We start from the raw sequence: 12,445 nt of genomic DNA, 5'->3' as shown, positions 1-12,445 counted from the left end.
TGACAAAAGGAGTCATCATCAATAATTCTGTCCACTGAAATCCTCTGTCTGTTCACAGATCAGGCACCACACAAACAACTATGCATCCAGTTCCACCTCCTTACCCCACCAGTGCTCCTCAACCTTGATGTGGAGTGACCAGTTGGAAAGGTGAGATTTAGAAGCTGTCTAGATTTGCAGCATAGCCTTCCCGCATCTCTGTTCTGATCTGCCCTCATGAGACAAGGACAGAATATCTCTAAGAACTAAAGTGCAGATTAGGCACACACACCCAATTAAGCAGGACCAGATTTCTTTAAGGAGTTGTTCTTGTCTTTACAACTTCACTTGGATTTCCTCCAACTAAGATTTGCAGACTGGCTCCTGGCTGATTTTGTGGCCAGTCAAGTCTCCTGTAGTAAAAGATCCTGCATGTCACTGAATTTTCACACAAAGAACAGTGTCCGGGAGTATTTTAAGGCAAAGCTACCCTGTTTTAAATCAACGTCAGAACTCAGTGTACTCCCTACATGGTCAGCACACTCTTGCTTGCCCTTTGCCTAGATCTGCTTGGAATAAAATGTGTACTTTAATGAAAGAACACTCTAGAAAGCAGATCATGATGCCAAATATGATGCATAGTTGGTCGTATTAAGTTCCAAACCTTAGTTTCCCCTCTCAAACACTTTGTTTCAATATTTCTGTTATTGATTGTAGGGTTAAATGGTCATGTGGCTATTACTCCATTGTTTGACCTTTTTTTTTTTAGGTTTTCTTTTTATTAATTAATTTATTTTTTTATTTATTTCTTTTCAGTGTAACAAAATTCATTGTTTATGCACCACACCCAGTGCTCCATGCAATACATGCCCTCTGTAATACCCACCATCTGGCTCCCCCAACCTCCCACCCCCCTCCCCTTCAAAACCATCAGATTGTTTCTCAGAGTCCATAGTCTCTCATGGTTCATCTCCCCTTCCAATTTCCCTCGACTCCCTTTCCTCTCCATCTCCCCATGTCCTCCATGTTATTTGTTATGCTCCACAAATAAGTGAAACCATATGATAATTGACTCTCTCTGCTTGACTTATTTCACTCAGCATAATCTCTTCCAGTCCCATCCATGATGATACAAAAGCTGGGTATTTGAGCTTCTCTATGACCTTTTTTGTTTTAATGAAAGAAGGTGAAAACTTTTAATTATTTTTTTTCAAACATGACACACTTGGCTTCTCAAATAAGTTGAACTTTCCATTGTAATGGAAAGTCAGCATGTTCATTTTACTTCATTCCCTGGGTGAGGCTGGGCACAATGACTCCACTACTCTGTGTAAGTTGTAAAGATGAATGTGGACATTTAAGCAGCTCAATATCCTTGGCCATTTGTTCTCCCATGACTGAAGTACCTGAAAGATAATCACTTCTGTTCCTCAGGGGAAGATCAAAATGTGTTTTTCGATAGAGATACAGTGTGAAACAATGCCTACAGGATACCAATAAACTGGCTGATTCTGGAACATAGCTTAAAAGTCATGGGGACAATAAAATTTTTATTCACATTTTAGTCCCACATCTTTTCCTTAAATATATGCATGTAATATACCTATTCTGGGCACTTTCTTCTTCTTTTTTTTTTTTTTTTTTGCTATAAACACAGATGTCCTTGGAGAACAAATGAAGGGAAAAGAAGGGAGATATGCAGTTCACATTTGTTTATTGGTAATCTCACTCTAATTTCATTTTTAATTTTTTAAAGTAAATTCTATTATCCTTTCCCTTCATTATGAAAATAAGCCATCTCTTTACAGAAACTTTGCCAAATAAAGAAAATTAGAAAGAAAAGCAGCTTCCTAAACTTTACTTCCACTATTCAATAAAAACTCACCATTGTTTTAGTAAATTTCTTTCTCATCTTTTTCCCTTACACTTCACTTGATTTTCCTTTACATACTTAGGATAATATTATATGTGCATTATTATATCTTTGTTTTATCTAACTTAATGTAAAATAAACATTCCCCAGACTACCTACAAATTATTTAAAAAGTAATTTTGGTATTTATATAGGTCTGTTAAAAGGATACATTGTAGTTTGCTAATCATAATCTGTGTTCAAATTTGGCACCACAATAATTGGAAATATATTATTACCTAAAGACTGAAATGCAATTAAAAATATTTCTGATTGTTTTCATCATACATTTACTTTAATAAATAAATAAATAATATATAAATTTTTGATATTTAAAGATGCTTATAGTGTGAATGCTTTCCAGGAAACTATAGAGATCTAAAATTCCATCAGCAACGTTGGAGAATTTCTGCTTGCTTCATCCTAACCAGCACTGCATATTATTTTAAAACACACACACACACACACACACACACTCACACACTTCGTTGGTTTGATGGGAGAAAAATTGTGTTTCATAGTTATTAAAATTTGCTTTCTTCCTTTTATCTTTCTGGAGTACAGTTATACATTGATTGGGGCTTGTTTTTATGGAAAGTTTATCTGATCATTCAATGCATCTACAATTGATTCGGTGCCATGATTTGATTATTCTACTGGAATTCAAACTTGGAAACCAGAAAAATTACTAATAAAAAAAGCATATATGTAGCATAATTAAATAACCTAAAAGCTTAAGTGATCCAAAATTCCAGTTATTTAAATTGCTTTTATTTACAAAACATATGTGTAATTACTTCAAACAAGAATGTTTCAATGTCTAAGACATATGTATTTCTCAGGACCTTCTCACATCACACAGAAAAAGTTCGCCTTCTCATGCTTATTACATCTTTCTCTCTCTATTCTAACAGATGAAAAACGGAGCTGAATTTTTATTGAAATTCCTGCTTGCCTGAGTTTGTGTATATCTTCCCACCTGAGAAGGAGAATTTATGTTTGATTTGGATTGTTTCTTCATTTTCATCTTTGAAAAAAATTTAGTATTTCTTCTTTTCAGTAATACCCACTGAAACCAGGTTTATTATCATGCTTTGTGTCTCTGAGTATCAAATTGGCTTCTGGGACTGGGTTTTGAGTACATATTTAAGAAGTTGGGCATGATTTCACAGATAACGATTGGTGAAAAGTGTGAAAAAGAAAAACCCATTTTCTGAGAGTTTCCCTCCAACTTCAAACCTTTGCCTGAATCTCAACCAGTGCGGACATCTTTACATTTTATGGTAGTCTTGATTTTATAAGGAGTTTGAAAAAAATCAATATAAGCTTTCAACAATGAAAAGTTAACATTTTGAGAGCAAGAATTCAATGAATAGGACATAAACTTAAATGAGATAGAAAAGGGTGCCTAGATGAAGGCAGGAGGGTGCCATGATAAATGATATTTAGCCAAACATGTGATGAATGTATTGGAGATACTGTGTCCCTCTGGACTAAGTTTGGAACTAAACATCTGTAGGTCTGTGTTCTGGTTATGTCTCACAGTGTACTGGCAATCAATGTAAGGGTTATGTGTCTTTGAAGACTGAAAAGAGTGGATGCAGCTAAGGGCTTTCCTGAAATGTCACAGGAAACAATACTGAGGCTACATGATTAGCTGTTGTGTTAGAGTAGTAAAAAAAAAAAGAAATCCAGGCACAGCCCTCTGATTTACCACTATCTGTTCAGGATTTCTTAAAATTTCTTCCCAGGTGTCACACAAAAAGGCAAAACTAGTAAGTGACACAGTTATTCAACAGCAAATTTTGTTACATTTTATACAAAAGAAACTATGCCATCTGAATTGAAATGAGAAATTCTATGAACTTTTAACATATACTTCTGAGCATTGGATGTCTTTCAGCTAATGTCCTTAGCTGTTTGTAAATTCAACCAATCTTTCTTTCTCTTGCCTTTCTTCCCACTTCCGCACCTCCCTCCTTCCTTTTCCTCTTATCATTCACTTAATGCAACACGTATTTATTGAGTGTCCTTCTTTAGGCATTGTGCTAAGGGCCATGCTGTGACCTACATCTTAGGAAGACATGATAATATGGTAACAGTAGTTTTGCCATACAAGCCTGTACTGTGATTCCACTGTCATCTCTGTCAACTAGATTAAACCAAAAACAGTGAATCATTCCTTTAAGTAGTTGAATCAGTTGTGGATTAGCTGGAAAATTATATTCATTCGAACTTGTATTTTAAATGGCTTTATTTAACTCACACAAAGATGATGTATCTAATCCCTTTATTCAGGTTTAAATTCAATGAATTCTTTTGAGCAACCAGAATTTGCCAATAATCATAAGAATGTCCTTGCTTCTGTTACCACTACCTGTCTATCATCCATCTACGTGGTTGTCTGGTTGTCATATATTTAGTATTTTATTTTTACAAAAGAAGCCCAAGTCTACAGAGGGCTTGCCCAATGTCACATGGCTAATATAAGAATTCAGATTCATTGTAAGTTCTCTGATTCCAGGTTTATTGTTCTTCCTATACTACAGTGGGGATGTGAGATCTGCCTCGATGATATTCCATTTATAAGACGATGTGATATAGTAATAGAAGCATGGATTTTCGAACGAAACCTGGATTTAAATCTGGCTGTCCACTTATTAGCTCCTTGACCTTGAGAAATCTGATTAATTTCATTGAATCTCAATGAATTAATCAATAAATTAAAGATAATAATATTTTAATAATAAATTAAAGATAATAATACTAAAGATAATAATAAATTGAAGATAATGTATGTAAAGTGAGTCTAACACAGTAGATGCTCAATAAATCTTAATTGCAACTAATTCTTTATCTAGACTTATCTCCAGCTATATAACATAAGTTCTCAATTTCAACTATAAACTGGCTTTCTGATTGTGTAGGTTTACATGTCATGGACAGAATCAACTTCAAATCTCTTGATGCTGTTCTCATTTATAATATTTTATGATTACTTTTTCCCATGCAAAACCTACCCATCTTCCACATGTGCAACTTTCATCTTGTCCTTGGGTCTTGAACAATTAAAGTATCTTTTTTTCTCTCCTTACCTTTATCCAACTCTGAAGTTACATAGTTCTCATTTTGATGATTATTGTATTATTCTTCAATTATTTTCATTACATATTTTCCCCCTTAACAAAAATTCTATTTCTTTGTGGGCAGAACCCTTTTCTTATATTTTCTTTGTAAGTCTTTTAGCACTGGTGCAGTATTTGACCCCAAGAAAGATGCTCCTTATTTGGTAAATTCTCAATGAAGATAAAATTTATGTACAATATTAGCAGTTGCCAATTTAAATGAATGTGATAGAAAGTCTTTCATTTCTGTGTTGCTATTCAACTTGGGAAATTTTATGTTAAACTTCCCTGATTTAAAAATGCTAATCCAGGCAGAATAGTCACCTGCAGTTTAATGTAATAAAGTTTACTAAAGCTATCTAGGTGAAAGTCATAAGGTTATAAAATGGTTAGAAAGGTTTGAAAAATAATGACTCTTTGGTAAAGATATTTCTTACACAATTAAGAATGATCTTTGTCCAATTAGTTTGAAATCTGATGGAAAGACGGTATATGTCAATATAAAATACTTCTGAGGTTTTCATTTTTAACCCATAGAAATGTATCCATTTCATACTAAATACACCCAAAATAATAAGTCCTATAACATATGTTTTCAAGTATTCTAGATCATGATTCAGCAATACACGGATTCTTAACAAGGCTTTCCTCTTCATTTTTTAAATTACCATCCGTATACATGGATTCTCATAATTATGTAATGTGGTTACACTGAGAATAGAACTAGTCCTCAAAATAAAACAAATTTCTGCCATAAAGAGTTACATGTGCGAAACGGGGCTTGATCTACAGTTTTATTGTAATTATAGTGCCTACTGTAGAGCTCTGTGGAATACATATGCAAAACAAATCTGTGGTATTAATATGCTTTGCAGCTGAGTTGTATAGACCTGGTTCCTGACTGCATATAATATATTCTGTGTAATTTTGGACCTGTGACTTCTGTGTTGGAAGAACAAATTCCTGCCTACTCCCACCTCCATCCTATTGCAGATTTCATACAGCACCAGCGCAAGCCAGTGTGAAACAGACAAACAAAAATAAACACCCAACTATGCTGTTCTCAGGAGAGGTTGGACCAGGGTACCATGAAAAGGAATGGCATATTAGGGAATGGCATAATAGAGAATATAAGGTTTAGAAGATTAGGCTTCCATCAGAAGCTATATTATCCAAATTCTTCCAAGAAGGGGGGAGAAAATAAGAGTCTTCATGTTTTATATGTATATGTGTATGTGTGTCTTACATCTACATGTGGATTTTGGTCCCTGAAATCTATGAAAATTCAGACAAAGTCGAATATACTGTTTTTACTGTCTATATGATTGACTTTAAAAACTTAAACAAATAACACAACCCAGGCTATAAAGGAACATATAAACTAGTTAAGAGAACAATTTTTTTTCAGTATCTTCACTAGTTGGAAGCACACTCTAAAGAAACCTATTGTTAAGATAATTATTCAGGCACCTTAAGGATCTGTATAAGACATATCTTGCTTGACATACTTTTAATGATTAAGAATACTTCAATGTTTAATTGCTGTCTTCAAAATATTTGTGCTCATATTTTTTCATTAATCCAGGCTTTTACTGAATATTTTGTTAATTGTTAATTCAAAATATCTCTAGGATCATCCTATGTATAAAAGTGTTTCTCCATTTCATTCAGGTTCTAGGACTTTATTTTTTTATTATCTTAAGTGCTTTTTTATATAAAAATAATATGTACAAAATGTATTTTTAAGAGATTTTATACATTGTTTTAACAAAATTCTCAGCCATATTGTAAGCTCCTTGTGGGCAGGACCCATGTTTTATGTATCTCTTGTACCTAAAGAGCTTAGAACAGTACTAAACTCATAGAAATTACTCAATAAAACCTTGATGGAGAGGCTAAGTGGCCAGACTGTGATCTATGGGAGTTATGCTTATGACAACTAGGTATGCGGGTAAGGGTGGACAATTGTTTTTCTATTACTCTTCCTCTTTGTTAATAAGCCATTAAAAATTAATTCCAGTACAGTTAATACACAGTCTTATATTATTGTCAGGTGTACAATATAGTGATTCAATAATTCTATACATTACTCGGTGCTCATCATGGTAAGTGTCAACTGTTTCACTCACCCTTCCACCTCCACTCAGGCAGCCACCAGTTCGTTCCCTATAGTTAAGAGTCTGTGTTATGCCATTTTGTCTAGTCTTTAAACTTGAGTGGCACAAGGGAGTCTTTCTTTATACTTCTTGAAGAAAATAACTATACATATTTTTGGGGAATGTGATATTTATATTTATATTTATATTTATATAAATATATTTCTATTATATTTAGAAAAAGAATACATGAGATAAATATAAGCCTGCACATAAAATAACTTGTCTTTTAGTTAGTGATGTCATTTCTTCTTACCTTGGTATAGGATCTGAATTTTAACTCTATATCTAGAGGTAGATGAAGGTATTGCTGAAAATGTATAGCCTGTGAAATAAAATAAACACAATTTGCACCTATGAGGACAGTAGAAAATTTTTCATCTTATGAATTCTTTGAGCAAAGTATAATGTACTTTTCTTGGAAAAGCCTTAGTAAATGAATAGTAGTCTTCACTTGATTTCTTAATGATAGTAATTGCTGGTTATAGTTTTTGTCAGTTTATTGATTTAACTTACAACTTAAACGTTGAATCCTTTCAAATGTTCTGAAAATGGACAAGAAATATTTGTGCATCATTACCTTGAGAAAATAATTTTTTAAATGGCAGATGTAAACAGAAAACATGAGAATTTAGGCCTTGGAATACTATTGCACAGGAAGGACAGAAGAAATTACACACCAACAGGGGCACCTGGGTGGCTCAGTCAGTCAAGTGGCTGCCTTTGGCTGAGTTCATGATACCAGGGTCCTGGGATCACGCACCCTGTAGTGAGGAGTGGCGGGGTGAGGGGGGGTGGCCTCTGCTCAGCAGAGAGTCTGCTTCCTCCTCTCCTGCTTGCTACTCCCCCTGCTTGTGCATGTATGTGCTCTCTCTCTCTGTGTCAAATAAATAAGTAAAATCTTTCAAGAAGAAGAAGAAAGAAATTACACACCAAGAAAACACAATACCATTAAAAATACAAGACTAAATCAAACAGAGGCTACTAATAGAAATAGGGGCATAAAATAGACAGATATAAATGTGTTACAAGATTGGACAAAGTATGATTCAGTAATAAGTGCTCCATAAATTCTTGCTGATTGCTGTGGTGCTGGTAGTGAGTGATGCTGCTGCTGGTGGTGGTGAAGTAAGAGATATTCAAAGTTAAGTTAACGTCATAGTAAGAGAATAAGCAGGGAATAAGAAAAAGAATAATATATTCTTAATAAGACCTTGGAACAAATGAAAACAATTGAATGACTTAATCTCTTTTCAGTATATCTAACCATCATTTAAATTCTCCTAAATTGACAAGCATTTCTTAATTCTGTCTCTCCATCTTCACTGCCATGACCCAAATCTATGTCTCCATCATTTCCCATCTGAATTACATTGGTAACTTGTGTCCTACATCTGGTTTTGGGCCCTTCAGTTATCCTCCACATCTGCTGCCACTGTGATATTTTCTTAAAAAATGAAAATTTATTCATGTTATGTTCTTTCTTAACATTTTTTTTTGCTTATATATTTTTTAAAATTTTATTTTCAGCATAACAGTATTCATTATTTTTGTACCACACCCAGTGCTCTATGCAATCTGTCCCCTCTCTAATCCCGCCATCTGGTTCCCCCAACCTCCCACCCATCCGCCACTTCAAACCCCTCAGATTGTTTTTCAGAGTCCATAGTCTCTCATGGTTCACCTCCCCTTCCAATTTCCCCCAACTCCCTTCTCCTAACTTCCCATGTCCATCATGCTATTTGTTATGTTCCACAAATAAGTGAAACCATATGATAACTGACTCTCTCTGTTTGACTGATTTCACTCAGCATAATCTCTTCCAGTCCCGTCCATGTTGCTACAAAAGTTGGGTATTCATCCTTTCTGATGGAGGCATAATACTCCATAGTGTATTTGGACCACATCTTCCTTATCCATTTGTCCGTTGAAGGGCATCTTAGTTCTTTCCACAGTTTGGCAGACCGTGGCCATTGCTGCTATAAACATTGGGGTACAGATGGTTCTTCTTTTCACTACATCTGTATCTTTGGGGTAAATAACCAGTAGTGCAATCAGGGTCATAGGGAAGCTCTATTTTTAATTTGTTGAGGAATCTCCACACTGTTCTCCAAAGTGGCTGCACCAACTTGCATTCCCACCAACAGTGTAAGAGGGTTCCCCTTTCTCCACATCCCCTCCAACACATGTTGTTTCCTGTCTTGCTAATTTTGGCCATTCTAACTGGTGTAAGGTGATATCTCAATGTGGTTTTGATTTGAATCTCCCTGATGGCTAGTGATGATGAACATTTTTTCATGTGTCTGGTAGCCATTTGTATGTCTCCTTCTTAACATTCTTAACATTTTCCTGTGGACTTCAGAATAAAGTTAAAACAACTTAATCCATGAGGCTTTCTATAATCTGATCTCCACTAAGCCTCTAGTGTCATCTTCCAGGTCTGCCTTGTTCTCCAGCAACACTGCCAACCCCATGCCTCCATGTTCCACATGTGCTGTTCCTACTATGCTGGATACTCCCTTCTCTTGTCTATGTGATTAAATCTAATGCATCTCTCATGAGTTTCAGCTCAAGTATCACTTCTTTCAGGAAATCATGATAAAACATCTGTCTGTGTTGTAAATTGTTGGCTTATTTACCCAACTTCTTTGCATGGCCAAGACAGGGAATATGTTTTTCATCTCTGTGTCTGTTGTGTGACATAGGCTTGGCATTCAATAAGTCCTTGCTTGTGAAATAAAGAACAGAAAGAAGATGTGCAACAATGAGCTATGAATTTGAGCAAAAGTAGTAATTCAGGGTAATTCAAGGTCCAAACTGTCCATATGTTACTTAAAGCAGGCAGTTAGCCACATTTTCTGAATAACCATTCAGTGCCTGGCTTTCCAGTGACAGAACTAGTTTTATATTTACATTTGGTGTTGGCAGAGATTCTGTGGAGGTAACAGACAAAGCTGAGAAAGAGTGCCACAATCTTATCTCACTTGGCAAAGGTTTAAATCCAATCTTGGAAACTCAAGGAGAAAAAAACAAACTAAAATATTGCTCTCCAACTTGATCCAGCATTTCTTCAAAGGCAGAATAGTGTAGTCTTGTAGAGGCAGCTCAAGATTTAAGGTTGGATTGTCCTGGGTTTGAATCCTGACTGACAGTAAGTAATTATGTGACCTTGAGGATTCCATATTTAATCTCCCTTAGCCTCAGTTTCATTATTGATAAAACAGAGTAACACCCATCTTATTGGTTGCCGCAAAGATTAGAGATGACATGTGTGAGGCCATTATTCTTAAGACCACTATATGTCCCCAGAGGTAAAATATGTCCCAAAGAAAGCCATTTACAGGATACCTCAATTTTGAGAAAGCAGCTGGAATTTGGATCTAAGAGATAGGAGTCGTGTGTGCAAAGCAACACATAGGCTTAATAGGATCCCAGGCAATTTTGCTATAAGCTCTTTGCAAATCTCCAATTGTCCTTTCAGGAGTTAACTTGAATTACCATGAGCCAGCTGCTGAACCAGTGGGACTTCCTTTGCACATGCCAGCAAGAATATTCCTGCAAAAAATGAGAAGGTGGTTTTGAAATAAAACTCATACATACGTACTTGTGATATTAAAGAGGAAATAGCCTGAAGCTAGACCCTCCATTAATATTCGGAGCAAGATGTGGGTTATGGGATAACCCAAAGAGCAAAAATTAGTAGTACAGTTGCCAGTAAAGGTTACATCATGCAGTCCAAGTTCTCTGGACTGCATCATGGTACCAGAGCCAGTTGGTATTAAGAAAGACTGTCTCCTGGCGTACCTGTTCATGAAAATAAGGAGTGAGGTTCTATAGGGCAAACAGATTAAGGTTACAGAACCCATTTGTGCTGTTCTTAACTCATCATACAATTACTGCCATATTGTAAAACCCACCCATTCATACCATATAGGAAAATGGAAGATGATATAAGTGAACTTAGAGATTTGGTGTAGCATTTCCCAAACTTAACCAATTTAACCTATCATCCAAAGTTTGTTAAAATAGAAAATTCAGGTCCCTCCTCTGGAGATTATGGGTCAGAAAGTCTGACATGGGGCCTATGGTTTTATATTTTTTGAAATAAGCTCTCCCAGATGAGTCTCTTCGTCAGACAGGTTTGACAACATTGATATAGTCCAATGGTTCTCAAAGTATTATCCCCAGACCAGCTGCAGGAGTATCAGCTGGAAATTTATTAGAAATGGAAATTCTTTGGTCCCATTCAGATCAACTGAATTTGAAACTCTGAGACTGGAACCCAGAAATGTGTTTTAGAATCCCCCCAGATGATTCTTATGCACATGAAAGTTTAAGAACTACATCTATCAAATGTGGCCCAGAGACCCACAAGCTGGGAGTGTATGGTAGTAGGAAATATGTTTAGTCCAAATTTTTCTAGGACTTGGAAAGCCATGGTTTTAATCCAGGTACTGACTTTGATCTTCCCTTGATATTACTACTTTTTTTCTATTTTCTAAGCAGTAGTTTGTTTTTGTGGATATCATTTGTTTTCCCAAATGATGAAAGCCATATTCCCCTCTCCTTCCTGATAGTAAATGTACTATTTATCTCCTACTTGAAACCCTTCTGTGACTTAGCTCCCACCTTAAAGACATTGGTTGAATTCCCAACTGACTCTATTTATGATTGATGCTCATAGTTCCATCAAAATGTGTTTCACTATTAGTATGTACCCACCGAGCTACTACAATATTTTTTAAAGGAAAGTAGAAGAAGAAGACAAACTATCTTGCTCTCCTTCTAAGTCTCACTATTTTGCCACCTTTTGGAAGGCCAACGCAATGCTTAGAGATAGTATACATTTTATTTTATTTTTGTTTTGTTTTTGTTTTCATTTTTGTTTTGTTTATTTATTTATTTTTTATTTATTTTCAGCATAACAGTATTCATTATTTTTTTTATTAACTTTTTATTTTTTATAAACATATATTTTTATCCCCAGGGCTACAGGTCTGTGAATCACCAGGTTTACACACTTCACAGCACTCACCAAAGCACATACCCTCCCCAATGAGGAAGGAGCAGTATTCATTATTTTTGCACCACACCCAGTGCTCCATGCAATCCGTGCCCTCTATAATACCCACCACCTGGTACACCAACCTCCCACCCCCCCACCCCTTCAAAACCCTCAGATTGTTTTTCAGAGTCCATAGTCTCTCATGGTTCACCTCCCCTTCCAATTTCCCACAACTCCCTTCTCCTCTCTAACTCCCCATGTCCTCCAT

General features: G+C 35.6%; 1 protein-coding gene across 3 annotated transcripts in view; it reads left to right on the top strand.

Annotated features, from left to right (window-relative positions):
- PTGER3 (prostaglandin E receptor 3) overlaps positions 1-12,445 on the top strand; it is a 195,811-nt gene that overhangs the window by 78,358 nt on the left and 105,008 nt on the right. The window contains exons 3-4 of one of the 3 annotated variants that reach the window (XM_059375110.1): positions 59-150; positions 2,806-4,593. The exons of the other annotated variants lie outside the window; for them this stretch is intronic. Coding sequence (XP_059231093.1) covers positions 59-150; positions 2,806-2,809 — 96 coding nt within the window. The 3' untranslated portion in view covers positions 2,810-4,593. Of the gene's footprint in view, positions 1-58; positions 151-2,805; positions 4,594-12,445 lie in introns of those variants that run through there. 3 annotated transcript variants of the gene reach the window in all.

The sequence above is a fragment of the Mustela nigripes genome, chromosome 14 (genome assembly GCF_022355385.1).
Source record: "Mustela nigripes isolate SB6536 chromosome 14, MUSNIG.SB6536, whole genome shotgun sequence".
Classification (NCBI taxonomy): domain Eukaryota; kingdom Metazoa; phylum Chordata; class Mammalia; order Carnivora; family Mustelidae; genus Mustela; species Mustela nigripes.
The sequence above is the reverse complement of the archived record's forward strand: the minus strand, read 5'-3'. Positions and strand labels throughout refer to the sequence as shown.